Below are 16077 nucleotides of genomic sequence, written 5' to 3' on the forward strand. Positions count from 1 at the left end.
TCATTCATGAAGCATTGAGTTGAACAGGTGACAATATCTTAAAGGATCTTACTTTCTTTGGCTTGTATATAAGGGTGTCTAACTTTCTTAAAGGTACTGTAGACTTCTGTTAGATATGGAATAAAGGAAGAGATGTGGGTGATCCTATGGGGGTGGCAAAGTCCTAGTGATTTTGGTAATTCCCGTGGGAATTAAGATCCACTACACAGCTATTTTAAGTTAAAGACAAATTTGTTTAAAAAAAAAATAAATAACAACCCCCAGCCCCCAAAACTTAGAGTAATACTTCATACGTGAATCTCTTATGGATAAAGTAAATTCCCTGTATTTAGTGCCTCTCTAGCCTCCTAGACAGAAACAGTGAGCTTTTCTGAAGCAGGACTGTGCTCTGCACTGGAAACATGGCCTTCCATCCCATGAATTAATTGTGAGCATGCTAGCTGAGGGAATTGGTTTAATGAGCAGGGACCAAAGGCACTTACTTCTGTAAATCAACAAATACTGTTAATACAAGTCTAGTATAAAAAGGGTTTATTGAAAAGTGCATGTTTTCACAGACCAACATCAGAAGCACAGTCCATGTACACTTAACGTTTCAGCAAGACATACAAATTGGAATACAATCAAATATATTAAAATAGTTTCAATTACCAGCATTGAAACAGTTTTCAGTATTAGTGCAAAAAAGGCAACCCAAACTGCAGACAGTAGCTGAGAAGTGTTTTCCTCTGATCAAAAAGGACAACGGGAGCCAGCCTCTGCTCTCCCAGTGTGGAAGAGGACTCAGTGTCCTTCACACTGTAGACAGATGTTTCCTTTGACATTCAAAACAAGAACACAATTAATAAATCAATGGCACAAAACAAACCTATACATCTTTTAGCTTTTAAAGCTCTTAAACTGAAAACACAGACCAATACAGTTGTTTATCAAAAGTCCACTGCTAACTGAAAGCCTTTTACAGTATGTGCTTTGGCATTACTTTCAGTGCATTTCGGTTTTGATGGGTTTGCTATGACTGTGTGTTTAGTTTTTGTATGTTCCCCCCGTGACTGGCAGCTCATTCCATTTGTTTTGAGACTATATTGATTTAGCTTTGCATTCTCAAGTTTGGGCTTTATTTCTAAGGTTTTTTCAAGAAGTTAACTAATGATTGTTTCAGTCAAGAGGGATGCTAAAATATGTTCAAAAGAGACGGTCCAGTCCCCTTCAGTCACAGGAGAAGGTTGAGAGTCTTTCTGAGGGCTCTTCACAGTGTCAGTAAAAACAGCGCCTGGTCTGAAGTGGAGGCCTCAGGCTGCAAGTCCTCAGTGAACTCGTCTGATCCACTCCCCAGGCTTATGCTTCTTTGTCCTACTTCTCCAATCTGAAGTAACAGTGTGGTCACAGTGGCAATAGCTGATACAAATCATTCTCCTCTTGGATCTTCATGAAACATGCTATACAAGGTTTTGCAGAACTGAATGAACTCCCTCTGTAAAGGATGACAAAACAAACTACTGAACAGCCAGGTTGTGGCTAACTAAGCATAGGAGTCAGGTGAGGATGCAGTACTGCAACGGAAGGCAGAATGCCGTGTACATTTATATCCTCATTTATAATTCCTGCCTGCTTTTAAAGAAATGCTACTCAAGAGATTTCAACCCACAGATACTAGGAAACCTTGTTGCTGCAAATAAAAAGGGAACAGAGCAGAAAAGTTTTTGCTGTCTTGATGGAGATCAGAGGCATCCCAGATGTCAAAGGTCAAGTAAGATGCAAGGCAAGGGATACAATCCATTAGTGGTGGAAAACTAGCGGCTGTTAAAAGAATGAGTTGCAACCAAAGCAGCCATGCACAGGTCTGTGAGCACTTCCTGTCTGCTGTTTCTGCCATCTTTCCCCAGCTCTTCTAACAAAATTCAGACATCTTCCCTGCCTCTCTCCCCCATTCCCCACCCATCACAGATGATTATCAGGCTAGAGAGGGTGCTTCCATACCCTACCCTGCTAGGAAATTGTGAGTCCCCAAGATTCATACAATTGTAGGATGGCTAATTCAGGTTGAAAGGGACTGCAGGAAATAGTCAAGCAATGCTTTTAGAAGAGATATGTGTCTCGCTGAGCTGATAGCATAGGTACGTGACCCATTAGCAACACCAGCACAAAGGGTTTTCTGGGTATAGTCTCATCTTGCATGTCTGTACATTTGTTTGACTAATTCAGGACCCTTTTCCCTGCAGATTTCCTTAGGCCAACAGGATACACAGAGCTCTACTAGCATTAGGGAGGAGATGGTAAGATGATGAGAGCCTTCAGCTCTTTCTTACTTCATGCAGTTCTAGCTAGTGTTTGGCTAAGACAGGCCAAGGGCCAGTTGGCAGTGGGCTAAGAAAGAAGTTACAGCAGTCTCGTGGAGAGGAGGGAAGACAGAACAGCAGTATTAATTCTTGGGAATTCTTTGGCTTAGGAGGAGGGCTTTTCCCAGCCTGTTACACTGTGGGTCAGTGAAATTCTTTCACCAGCCAATCTGAGGAGAGGGAGCAGCTAGAAAGGGTAGCTCAGAGTCCTTAAACACATGCTCTCTGGATGAGAGAGCCCAGTTCTCTAAAGGACTGAGTCTAAGCTCAGGCTCAAGTTACGCTTTCTCAGGAAGAGCTGAACTGTTGTATTCAGTCACTGCATTTTTGAGTGCTCTCCCTTTCTTTAAAAACAAACTAACACTTCTAAGACACATACCTGGCTCATTTTTGGCAGTTCTTTTTCAGTTTTAGTATCTTTTTCCTTGGCAAGATCCTTCAGCATCTGCTTCAACTGCTTCTGGTAATCTACTGCATCACCTTTTTGAAACAGACACAAAAAGAATTAGTTTTGAAGTCACTGGAGTAAATAGACATTTCAGAATAAACAGCAGAGATGATACAGGGTTAGCAAATGGGAAGTTGGTTCTCTCATATGCCACACGCATTAGGGAACCATTCTGGACACATACCATTTGATTTTGCAATAACTAGTGGTCTTGAAGTTGACAGCAAAGGATTCTTTAATGGTGACTGGCTGTCTCGTTCATTTTCTGTGAGAGCTATCAAAAAACAAGTGATAAATGTAATGATTAATTCTTCAAATGCTGCATAATGACTATTTATTTTAAATATTTAAAAAAGTCAAAGTAATTGGGCCAGGATGTTTTTAAACAGTACTGCATTAAGTCCTACTGTAAGGTTGTGTTACTGTAAGTAAGACAGACTGGTGCTGCAGAAAGAGTCAAAAGTTTGCCAGGAGTGGTACATTTAATTAAAAACTTTGCACAGAGAAACTACCACAGAATTTTGTCACCTCATCAAAGCTGGATCAAGATGTGATAGAGATCTACTGTATACAGAGTACAAAGCCACCCAAAGCCACTCCTTCAGTTCACATTTTGTCTGGAAGTAAACAGTATAATGGCTGCAAATTATCTCTGAATGCAGCAGATGTGAGCCTTGACATTATATATCTATAAATTTAATCCAAAATGGTTTTGACTGGAGTAATTTTTATAATGCAAATTACAAATGCACATCCTATAAGCTCCCGGCTGAAGCAAGCAAGATGGAGTTCTTCATTATGCAGCCTTTTCCTAAAAGCTTTAAGCAAGAGGTTTATCTTTTGGAAATGGAGGTATTCCTTCCCTTTTAGAATTCTTACCCGGTGGGATATGCAGCTTATATAGTAACTTATCTTTTCATTCATTTCTCCATTATACATAACATCTGCAAGAGAAAAAAAAAACGAACAAAAGGAAGTGGGACCAGAGCATTTGCTTCCAGAGTTTAAATAAACCAGGCATCTCTCTGTGTATAAAAAGATAATTGTTTGTATGGACAATACACTAAAACATATGGCCAGTATATTACGTTGCAATATTTTAAGTTGTGCTTGTCAATGTGGAACAGCAGATGAGGGCCATCTGGTTTGGTCTTTGTTCTTGTCAAATAGACTGGGAATACCTAACCTTATGGAGCCTCAGCATCAGCTAAAAATACCAAGGAGGATGGAAGGGAATCTAGCAAGGGCTGTTTGCTGCCATAGATTAACAGTAGCGTGAGGAGGGGAGAGGCAGAAAATTCCCATTGGGGCCACCATATTCTTAATATTTCTCCCCTTCATCCCTTCTTGCTCTTCTGTAGAGTAAGCCCAAAGGAGAAAACTACATCACATATAATTCATCTGTTCAATGACCAGTAGAAATGAGATTCTAAACTTTCAATTGCACTGGAATACTGTGAAGACCTTTTTTTACATTTAATTCAAAGTTGAATCCTTCTAAGAATCAAAATCAAATAATGTAATATAGGGTGCCCTGGTTCACTTCAGAAAGTTCTAAAAAACATAACTGGTGCAAATACGGAGTCACTGATTTTTATTGAAGCTCTGAATGTTGATATCATTTTTTTTCACTTGGGGTCATGCAACAGTCATGATTTGCCACTTTCTTTTTCAGCTGGATTTTGGGACGAGCAGTCTCATCTCGTTAGAGCAGCTGGTGGCCACAAGACCAGCCCTAGTGCAGCTCTCCATCCATGCTGGCCACATCTTTTTTTGTTCTGCTTATTGTGAACATACAAGGCAAAGAGCAGTCAGTTGTGTAAGATTAAGTCTTCAAGAAGCAGCTACAAAGAGGTATAGTGAGAACAACAATCCCATAGAGAGGATTTTTTAGCATTCAATGCAGACCCAAATAATTTTAATACACAGCCTTGGGCAACCTGGGTCTAGTGTGAGACATCCCTGCCCTGGGAGGGGGGGGTGGAACTAGATGATCTTAAGGTCCTTTCCAACTCAATCCATTCTGTGATTCTATGAATATTCAGTCTTGTCCTTAGGCTGTCTTTGAAATATAATCAACTTCAGGTGATTGGAAACACAAAAAAATTAGTAAAGGTCACTGACTAGGCTAATTACAAGCCCAAGAAAACCATCTGCCCACATGCTCCCCTGCAAGCTGAATGGCATATTATACATGCATGTCTCACCCATGTGCCAACCCCCTGTTCTCCCCCACCTTCCAGCCCACAGGGAAGTGGATACCTAAGCAGCTGGCGAACCCCTTGAATTCAATCAACCTGTCCATGTTCTCATCCAGGAGCCTGAAAGTCCTTTGAGCGAGGACATCGGTGTGCTCCCCGCAGGTCCAGGGTGAGACCAACCTGTACAGGTTGGCAAACTGCTGGGCATCGATGCGGTACTGCTCAGCGTATGGTCTGCTGGGGTCATGTCGCTCACTGACTGCACTTGTCGTTTCCAGTAACAACCTTATTAAATGTTCCTCTAGGAGAAATCAGAGGTGGGAGAGGTGGGGTTGTGGTGTGCAGTATCAAGAGTACAACCAGCAGAAAAAGGCTTTGATTTGCATCAAAGTACACTGGAAAAGCTTAACATTCTCTTTGTATGAGGGTGTTAGAATGATACTAAGGCCCATTCCTGTGAGAAAAAGCAATCTTTAATTAAAGCAGCCAAGCGTTCGCATGATTTTCCAATGGATGATTAATAAATTTGGAGGGAGACACAGCAGATTCTTGGAAGAAATTCACTGCAGGCTACTGAACTCTATTAGCCACATCTCACCCAGGAGTGCTCTAACCAACCAGAGGTACAGAGGGTCAGAGAAAATCAAGAGTAAGTATTACACAGGCCTGACCTGCTCATTTATTCTATCTCAGACGTCTCCATTTGGATACCACACCTATTAGTCTTCCCTTAGGGACAGACTGATGGAAAACAAGGAGTCCTAACAAAACAAGCTGTCCCAGGGGAGCTAATGAAAAAGGAACCACCAACAACAAATGAATTGAAGAAAGGGGTGGAGTGCAAGGCCAGTCCATGCTTAAAACCAGAGCAGCAAGAAGCAGCAGGGGAAGCACTGAGAGCAAGCCCCAGCAGCAGCATCTTGCAACCACTAATTGAGGGAGGATACTGCTGCTTTTAGCCACAAAGCTATGTAACAGTAAGAACATACCACAGTCATATTCTCAGTACCTAGTATTTATGACTATGAACAATACACAAAAGAAATGGTCCATTAAGGGTGATAATTACATGCTTGACTTCTAAGTCAAGTATAGTTGTACAGGCTTAGATGACCCTGTCTCCAAATAACCTTTTTATAGTAGTTCTTTCAAATATCAGCTTGAGAGAAAAGAATGAAAGTAGAAAATGCTTTTAGTTCTAAAAAAAAACCTAAACCATTAGAAAATTTGGAATCAATAGCAGAGACACAAGTTTGAGGGTATTTTTTTTTCCCCCATGGAAAACAGAGTCTACCTTAAAGAGAGCAAGACACAAACATACTGCTGAGCAGAGTGAGCAGAGCTATGCATTTAATTTATTCTGCATGTGAAAGTTACCAGAACCTAATTTCTTATGGACCATTTTCAAGCAACAAGTTAGAAAGGAAACTGAAGCAATTCTCCTTTGAAGGATCAGTACATTAGTGTTCCTCTTTAACAACTAGGCAGCTGCAGAAAGGACAAAATGCCAAGATCCCATCCAAACAGTACTGCTGTGGCAGAGGATACAAGGTCTGAAGCAGCACTGCATCCCCTGCTTCTCAAGGACACAACCTTGAACAAGTCATACAATTCCTCTAAATCTTCAGGAAGAATCGAAACATCTGGGATGACAACTCGGAGCTTAAAAATAAAGATAATCACATTAATAGCAATTGTTTTTCCCATGTCATCACTTATATGGGCAGACCCATGAGCCCCACAGGACTGTTTTTACTTGAGACAGCTGACAACTACAGTATTGAAAAAATCTTTGCAGTTTTTTTCCCTTCTTTAGGTTCATGGGTTGGACTGATCCATGAAAAGAGAAATCCCTCTAGGGCTGTTGGAAACAAAGACAGGAAGTCCCTAAGCTACAGGTCACAGGAGGCCAGGGAAGCATCGAATGGCCCTTGCTCTCTTCTAACACTCGTCCCCGGGGCATTTGCCTAGGGCCATGGACAAGGTGCTGAGGCTGGACAGTCTTGCCATTGTTCCTACTGTTAAAGCCTTCATAATGTTAAATCCCCAGTAGAAAATAATGCATGTGGCCACAAAAGAAAAACCAAACCCATGAGCATCACAGGAAAGAGCTCTTTCTAGACTCGGTAATGATTCTTCCCTTTTTCCAGATCTGGTAGTGCCTGTCACAAAACAAAAGGCACCTGCCTCAGAGAGGAGATGTTAAGCTACCTCAGTCAAAACAGTATCCTCCTCACCACATTTTGCTTGGTTGTGTCTTCGTGGCTCTGCAGGACACGTATTCGGTGTTTGTAGCGCATATGCTCTATTTGTGCCACAGAGTGATCTCCAAATTTCTACATGCAAGGAACAGAAGTTTATTATTTTTATAGTATTTTATGATATTTGTGTTTCTTATTTAATGGAAATCCAACTTTTTACATATTTAAGGTATCTTATGAGGAAAAAGCATACCCAATCTCTAAGTATATCTGTCAGTGTAGGTATTTATAGCACACTTAGCCTTGTGCATTTGAGCACTTAGTCGAGGAATCTGTAAAATGTGTATTAACTTTTTTAAACATCCATGTTGAATTTAATCTTTTTCTTTTTAAAACTTAACTGACCAGTCAACACAGAGCAGCATTTTACCTCATAGGAATCATGAATTAGGTTAGCTATTTCAGTCACTGGAGAGGGTTCTTGGTCATCACTGAAGAATGCATGGTGGTTACCAATAGGTGGCAGAGGACTTTCCTCGTTTTTGACATGCTCTAAAAACCTGAAAGGAAAAAAATAGAAGCAACACAGATTGCTCTGCACTTTGATTTTCTCTATATGAATAACCAAACAGGTCTTATGCTCAGACTTAGAAATAAATTGAGGTTTGGGCTGCTGGGCTTTTCAAAAGTGCCTTCATGATTACTCATCTGAGGAACAGCAAGCCAGCCAAATGACTAAATGCAGGCCCAAGGAAGAAAACTTCTGTCTCCTTGAAGCCTGGAGCAGGAAGCCCGTCACTCTGGGGAAGGCATGAAGAGCAGCAGTAAATACTGCACACTGACACAATCAATGCATGTCTCAGCACCGCCAAGAAATGTCACAGGACAGCTACTCATCCATGTACAAAGTCCATTGTTTCAGGCAGACACTGAAAGCAGCAGCAACACAGTGGGTCTTGCAGGTGCCTACAGGGTCCATAATACAATGGCAACCCAAAAGCCTTTTTAGGGCAGAATGGTCCATGATGGAAGGAGTAGTCCTGCCCAGCCATACCTGCTCAGAATCATCAGGGCCTGCCCATCATCCTTGGCTATTACACAGATCCACAGCATTGGCTTCCAGTATGGCCAAGCCCAACTGGAAAATAGCTTTGATCCCATCATAGAAAGAAGCAGTCCACAACATTCACAGCACTTTCCAAGGGCATGATGCTAAGGAAAAGGGTAAGGAACCAGGAAAGAGAGATGGAAGCTAAGGCTGTCAGGTCCTTCATATGTTCAGCCAGGCTCTGGAAGTTGCTCTTTTATAAGCTCTTCGAACACTGACTGGTCTACCTGAGCACCTGCAAGTCATAGAGAAACAGTATTAGCCAGGACTGACACTGCAAAAAAATATTCTTTAAAGCTAATGATCGTTGTCAACTATCAACTGCAAGATCTTCTTAAAATCTAAACTGACAAGATACATACACATCTACAATGAAAAATCCCACTATCCTCCTGCTGGGACCTCAGCCCCAGTCCTCATGTCCATAATCCTTACTGTACAGCCAGCTACAAAAAGACTGTGTTGATTCTCCAAAGTGCCTTTACAGTGCAATGAAATAGTAACAGCAGAGCTGTTGCTTTTGGCTAAAAAGAGCACAAGAATAATAAAGTGCTAGCAAAAGCAATTTTTAAAGTGTTTACTTTTCAACTTGGGATCTATGCAATGGAAAATAAGACGTTCCTCTCCAGTGTATATACTCAAGCAAGCAGGCAGTGAAGCTTTTGTTCTACATGAAAAAAAATACAAGATGGGAAATCCAGATATGGCTACACACACTGAGCAGGAAGAAAAATATTTACACATCAATACATGCACAGATATAAACATATACTCATATATATCTATATATAAAGAACAAGGATTTCTGCAATGCCCAAATACAAGCTTTCTTAACTGTCTCAAACCCATCTTTCAAAAGGAGCAGATGTGGTCTCTGTTTTAGCTACTAGCTCAGTCCTGCTTTATCAGCAGCTATCGTAGAAATCAGTGTAGTTTCATATCACTGAAGTGGCCTGTGTCTACAAACCAGATCTGCCACATCACAGGCTTTAACCAAAAACTCCACAAGTTAAAAATATTCCCAAGCACAAAATGCAGGTAGCTTTTCAAATATTTTCTTTCCTTTCAAGTTACTTCATTTCTTTCTCATAGTCCATGTTCTGCTAATACTAGGAGACAACTTTAATCACTATGAAATTCCAGAGACATATATACCTTTAATCACTCAAAACTTCTGTGGCCCAAAAGCAGAATGTAACCCAGACAATTCGTGGCAGACAGACAGCATCTTTTGCTTTCCATCCAAATCATAAAAACCCCCCAGCTATGACACTCATCTGTCTTAGAACTTCTCACATGAAGCCACAAAGAGCTTCTGCTGGTGGCTGAACAAACGTAACAGCACCACAAATGAAAATGAAGTGCCCAGGGACATGCAAAGAGCTCTTGAGAAACACATCAAGCATGGTGCTTTGCTTTGAAGAGAGAGCCTTCTCCTGTCATAAATAAAAGGGTAAAGAAACAGAGGAGAAAACAGACTGAGGTTACTCAACAGAGGGCAGGTTTTGTTCAGGTTGTTTTTAACAAGCTTAATATAAATAATTTAATAGCCATAGTTAACATTGCCACAAAAGACTGAGCTGGCTAAGGGGTATTTGGAGGAAGCCAGAGACCGATAGGCACACACATATAAAAGACTAAGGCAGCACTGGCAAAATCAGAGGTTTAAAAGGAATGTGCGACGCTGCCCAGATCTTTCATATATCTTATTGTAATTAAGTGTTGACACTGTAGATGAAAGTCAAGTATGCAAAGTGACTTTTATGCCCACCTCTTCATTAGGCTCCCAGAAACCACAAAATCTGAGCAACTGAATCTCTAACATATTATAGCATGGAACCATGATGAGGTAGAAAAATACCAGGGTATCCATTTAAAAAATAACGACCCAAGATGCAAACTAAATGACATCTCCAAGACTGAAAAGGTAAATCATAGAAATGAAATTAGATTTTCAGTGCTTCGAGAATTATTATATCAAGATGAAGACAGACTAACAGACAGAGTAAGACTGACTGCTGGTTCATGGAGAAAATGGAAAAGTCATGGTAACATGAGAATAGAATACGTATGACCTTTGCCACCACTTTTGACCCAAGTATAACTTGTTCCTATCTTTATCTATTTATAATTCCTCTAGGCATTGCAAAAAAAAGGAGGACAGAGGAATTCCTGAATAAGGAGATAATGTGTGCCATCCCTGCCTGCAGGCTTTCCCCCTTTACAGCAGGGAAATGATGAAAAGACTTGTGAAAAGACAGATTGGTCATAGCTGGCAAGACAGAAGGAAGGAGATGGTCATGTAATAAAGACTGAGTAGGACTGAAGTGCCTACAATTTGAAAGCAAAAACCCATTAAAAATAAAATAAATAGAATATTTTGAATATCATAAAGAAAAGGCCCAAGAGAAGATGGAGCTAAGAAGGCCTGTTATAACCAAGGTCATTATTCAGTAAGCTGTTTTGACTGTACACATTACTGGCTGACACTGAAGAGGAAAAGCACAGTGACAGGTAGCAAGGTCAGAGATCACCAAATGTACAGAGACCAAAATTTGGACACAGTGTTGGCAGTGCAAAGAGGGAAAGTTAGGTCTTGGAAGTATTATGCAGTAAGAAACAATACAAATTTAGACAAGGTCAACAGAAATGCAAAGCCAAGAACACTAACTCAAGCAACAGGAACCAGAGGAGAGGCAGGGTGAAGAAGACCTGTAGCACGGATTTTGGCACACTAAAGTACATCAAAGCTGCACAAATAACTGCTTAGTGAGCAACCATGCTGCAAACTACCCTGCTGCCATTCGAATGGGGGAGCAGGGGAACTTCTGAGCTGAAGTCCCTGGCTCTTCACACTGTGGTGAGCCACAGCAGTACCTCTTCTTCTAGAGTCACAGTACTTTTTTCCTTTGGCTACAGGAGGACAAGGGAAACAGAAAGACAGGATGACAAAAGACTATCAGCACTCAAACAATGCAGGCTGTAGCCATGGCAAGTAACAGGCAAGATAGAAAACCAAAATTAAGCACAACTCAGGGCAGCAATTTGGCTGGCCAAGTGGCCATAAACTCAGTTTGGGTGTGGAGAATGTTACTTAAGGGCAATAACCCAGCAAGTACCAAAGTTATCAGTAACTCAAGACAGGCTGATGATATCTAGAAATGCACAAGGACAGATAAAGCTCTGTTTCTGTTTTAATCAAGGAAGAAGATAGACAAACATGGAAGTAAGTCATCAAGATAGCTTTTTAAAGTCACATTTGGAAACAAGAACCAAAATGCTGACAAGCAGGATAGTTACAGTGCCCAATCCATAACTGGAAAATATCACTGGCATTCAAAGCACCACAAAACACCCTTACACATCCAGCTAACTTTGGAATAACTCTGCTTTAACTTTCCTTATCTGCCAGGTCAGTACAAGACAATAATCGCAGCAGCACAGTGTCAGGAAGGAGGCGTAATGATCCTATGCTCCAAGCAAAAGAATTTGATAACTCAAATGTGTTCTCCCTCTCCCCAAGCAGCACAGAGTGCCCACACCATTTATAGCTCGCAGAACCACTACTGCCAGGGATTTCCTCCTGTCCCCACCTCCTAACTTACACTGATCCCTCCTTTTGCTACAGCGGTGGTATAACAGCAGACACTAAAGAGTAGCTAAAGAGTTAAGAGTAGCTAAAGGTTGATATTAAAAAGGGAATAAGCTATCAACGTTTGTGTAAGAAAAGGAAGTAAAGCAACTACAAAGAACAAAAACTCTTTCTTGTATGCATACCTGCAATTACTGCCTCAAGCTGCTCAGCCCTTCTCTTTCTGTGCATTAGGCAGCCAGACTTTGCACAAGTCTTAAAAATAGTTGCACTGAAAGTAACAGGAGCATAGCACATGCAGTAGAAGGCACACACTGCAGAGGACTGAGCTTAGTTCTTAATGCAGCATCTAACATTCAGAGGGTTTTGTATCAACCCTCATTACAAAGGGCCAGTTCAGATGCAAGCCTGTATTGCTCCAGCAGCCAGGCAACTCAGACAAGTCAGATCAGAAATAGCTACCCTAGCAGATCTTCCTAGGTTCATCTTAAACAGCTTGAGTCTCCAGTACTGAACACATACACATACACACACAAACCCCAACCAAGATATGCAGGCTCTCTATTTTTACCTACAGGCAAAAGCGTCACTGCCTTCTGACCAACAGGTTAAAAACAAACTGTAAAACTGAACATATATTTAATAGTTCTTGCAGTTCAAACCCTTCAAACCAAAACCAACCCTAGCTGGAACCTGAGCAGTCACCACTGCTGGCCCACTGCACAAGTCAATGGACCACCTCACCTATGGGTTCTGGATCTCAGAAGACCCTGAGCATTTCACTCACCCCAGTGCCATTCATCTGCCCCTTCCCAGTTAGCAAGAGGCACGAGCTCACCTATCACTCGGTGATTGAAGTAATCCGGCAGCATTCGCTCACACACAGCAACCAGCAGCCAAAAGGCTTCTTCCCTCTTTGGCATACAACAGCAACACGGAGGTCAAAATGTTCATAGACTTACAAGGGCAAAGAAGAAAATGGGATTTGTTAGTGACAGCAAAATCCTACTGACAAAAGCTACATTGTGGCTAATTTTAAAGAGAGAAAAGTAGCCTAACATGATGTAAATTGAAATAAAGAACCAGCAAAGAAACCCTAAACAGCAAAACAGCAAGAGAAGGGTAACAGACAGCGAACACATAGTTGCAACCTACAGGCATAACAAGTTTTTCAAGCTTCTGTTTACTGCTGTTCTTAAGAGCAATAGGAAATAGTGGAAAAAAACACAGTATTGGATTTGCCCAGATAAAAGCAGGCAACTGATAGTGTAGTATGTTTTGGGGCTGCTTTCCCATCCTTCCTGCATGACCAGTCCTGATGTCAATCAGAATTCGGGGAGCTGCACAGATGTAAAGTTATTATTTTAGCTAGCTGGCTGGGCAAAGTACTTTAGTAATTTGTCATCAGTTTGGGAAGAAAGGGGTAGAACTTCAGTTCATTAAACCTCTGCCCCAGTGCTCTATGTGAATCTCATCTACTTTGCACTGTCTCTAAGTCTTGTGCAAGAAAAACACTTCTGAACACAGAGAAGCATCAGAAACAACTTTTTTTCCCCTTCTTTAACTCTAAATGCAGTTTGCAAACTGCTGAGGGAATACTTAAGCCAAAGCCCTCAGTTAAGCACTTGTTTTCCAGAGTAAGTTATATTTAGTAGCTAAAATTATGGTTTTTTCCTAACTAGAAGGACATTATTTATCAAAACCAACATTAAAAATACTCCCAAGAGTACAATAAAACTGGGAGAGAGAGGAAAGAGCTAAAGAGGCAATGAGTATTATCCCACTGGGGGTTTTTCACCTGGCAGTATCCAATTTTGGGGTTCCTGTGCGCGTACGCCGTGAGCACCCTCCTTAGGGCAGCTATTCCCGTCTCGCTCTGGAAGGCAGGGTGCTCAGGCAGTGAGCGGTGGAGGTCACGCTCGATCTCCTCCGTCGCCATACAGCATTTGCCCATGGATGCCTCCACCAAATGTACATAGTAACCAGGATGTGAGGCGAGATCCGTCACAGCATCTGAAGGCAGCAGGAAGAGAGAAAGAGGAAAACACAAAGTAAATTAGGATGATGCTAAACTTGGTGCTGTGGGAATTACTGCGCAAAAGGATGTAAGCAAATGATCTTCCCCAGGGTTTGTGAACCTAGTGAAATTTCCAGACCAGTGAAAGAAATTAAGTCCCAGCAGAAGACAAAATAAATATTAGCAAAGCTTGCATGACCCAACATCATTCAAAACACCTTAATACTGACACTGAGCAGGAAACTTCCCCAGCAGAGGATTACAGTTAGAAATGTACTCAGCACTGCTCACACCCTCTGGAGGAAAACCACCACTTTTTACAAGTGTTTGAACATGTCATATACTGGATTAAGGACTAAACTTGCGATCGTATTGTAGGATTCTGGTTCTGACAGATCTGTGTATGAAATGAGTTATTTTTTCCATCTCTATTCTCCCTGCCAACATTCAATAAGAAGCAGCAGCAGGACTGCTGATGCCCTTATTTTGCAATAATTTGATTTGCCTAGGGCTAAATCAATATTTATGCTACAATCTAATTGTTGCTTGAAGATGAACATTATCTTATACAAACATGATGTTAAATGACACAGATGAAGATGACGTTATTTCAATTCTCCTGCACATTATGTCATGTCATCTTGAGACAGAGATTTTACAAATCTATCCAGCTACTTCCTTGCATTTATTAGTTCAGTTCAGGTCATCTCACTCCTGTAAGCAGTATCATAAGCTCCATGAAAACAACATTTAATTGCCCTTGGGAGATTTCCTGCCGAAAGGTTTTGCCATGTTCAGAATCAGATGATGGCTACAGCCAACATTTCTGAGCTTGCCCACCTGAGAAGAGCAGCCAGAGTTTGCCTCTTAAGGATTCAGGGATCCCCATGGCAACAAGTTTTCTGATCTTCTCTGTGCGGAACATGCACACGGTTCTGCCATATTCTACAAAATGGTCATCCCACAGGTTCTCCTTGATTTGCTCCCTAGACTGGGAACAAGAAGATGTGTTTTAAAAGAACAAATCACGTGCATGTGAGAACTGGTAAACAGAAATATTTTGCATATTAGAAATTCCACGAGGTATTTCCAATACCAATGGAAATGGGAAGTCTACTCTAAGGACTACAACTTTCCCCATTTCGCATATTCAATTCACCACACAGGGAGAAAAAAATATAAATATTCATGAGAAAGAAAATGAAGAGGAAAAAACTCCAAGCAAAATGGAAAAGCTGTTATCCCATAACCAATTTCTCCAGCCAATACAGAGTTCATTTTACTGAACATGATTATCTGTTTGAATGTCACCCCAGATTTAAATAAACAAACAAAAAAACCCAGACCACCAACTGCTACCACTTCCCCAAAATGTTACATACCTTTCCAAAATCCAGGCCCACTATTCCTGACTGATGGAAGTCTGATCTTAGTGCTTCTGCATTGAGCAAATAACTGCTGTCCTTTCCACATTCACTTCTCTCCTTGCTTTGTGAAGCCTCTGTTCCCAGACACACAGGTTCACTGTCCCCAAGCATGCATGTGGACCCAAAAGGCAGAACTGTTCTGCAATGCAAAATCAAAGCAGTAATGACTGAGAAGAGGCTAAGAACTATGTCCCCAGCTATCTTTAAGACACAGCTGGGTTAGTTTTTGCCTTTTACATAAAACCTTCTCACTTTACTCAAGACCTTATACAAATCCTCATTCATTTGTATGGCAGGAAAAAGGCTGTTCCTTAAAAAAAGAAGTTATTAGTCTAAGAGTCCTTGATGATAAGCTACCAAACAATCTACTTCAGCTAAGAACTAGAAAACAGAATCATAGAACTATTAGATCAGGGGACACCATCTTTTTCAATCCCCTTGCTCAAAGCAGGATCCCTCAGACCAGGTTGCTAGGAGCTGTGTCCACTCATGTTGAGTAGCTCCAAGGAAGGTGCATCCACAGTTCCTCTGGGCAGCCTGGTCCAGCTCTGCCCACTCTTGAGGTGAAAGCTTTCTCTTTTCATCTATTTGGACTTCCCCTTGCTACATTTGGGACTGCTGCTGCCCATCTTTCAGCTGGCACCTCCAAGAAGTCTCTGGCTCCATCTTCTCTGTAACTCCCCATTAGCTAGTAGAAGACAGACTGAACAAGACCTGCTCCATCAACCTCTCCTCAGAAAACAC

At 41.3% G+C, this 16077-nt stretch overlaps 1 protein-coding gene across 1 annotated transcript in view; it reads right to left on the bottom strand.

Annotated features, from left to right (window-relative positions):
- Positions 1-929: 929 nt before the first annotated feature.
- Positions 930-16077, bottom strand: part of LOC101880204 (TBC1 domain family member 8) — a gene marked incomplete at its 5' end in the record, with an annotated part of 34940 nt that continues 19792 nt past the window's right edge. The window contains 19 exon segments of the mRNA XM_034073920.1: positions 930-1273; positions 1276-1474; positions 2719-2819; positions 2972-3061; positions 3667-3699; positions 3702-3731; positions 5050-5287; positions 6579-6650; positions 7226-7324; positions 7620-7749; positions 8244-8278; positions 8280-8357; positions 8359-8475; positions 8477-8532; positions 12728-12800; positions 12802-12846; positions 13688-13902; positions 14747-14897; positions 15289-15467. Of these exon segments, the coding sequence (XP_033929811.1) occupies positions 930-1273; positions 1276-1474; positions 2719-2819; positions 2972-3061; positions 3667-3699; positions 3702-3731; positions 5050-5287; positions 6579-6650; positions 7226-7324; positions 7620-7749; positions 8244-8278; positions 8280-8357; positions 8359-8475; positions 8477-8532; positions 12728-12800; positions 12802-12846; positions 13688-13902; positions 14747-14897; positions 15289-15467 (2285 nt within the window).

The sequence above is a fragment of the Melopsittacus undulatus genome, unplaced genomic scaffold (assembly GCF_012275295.1).
Source record: "Melopsittacus undulatus isolate bMelUnd1 unplaced genomic scaffold, bMelUnd1.mat.Z mat_scaffold_188_arrow_ctg1, whole genome shotgun sequence".
NCBI lineage: Eukaryota > Metazoa > Chordata > Aves > Psittaciformes > Psittaculidae > Melopsittacus > Melopsittacus undulatus.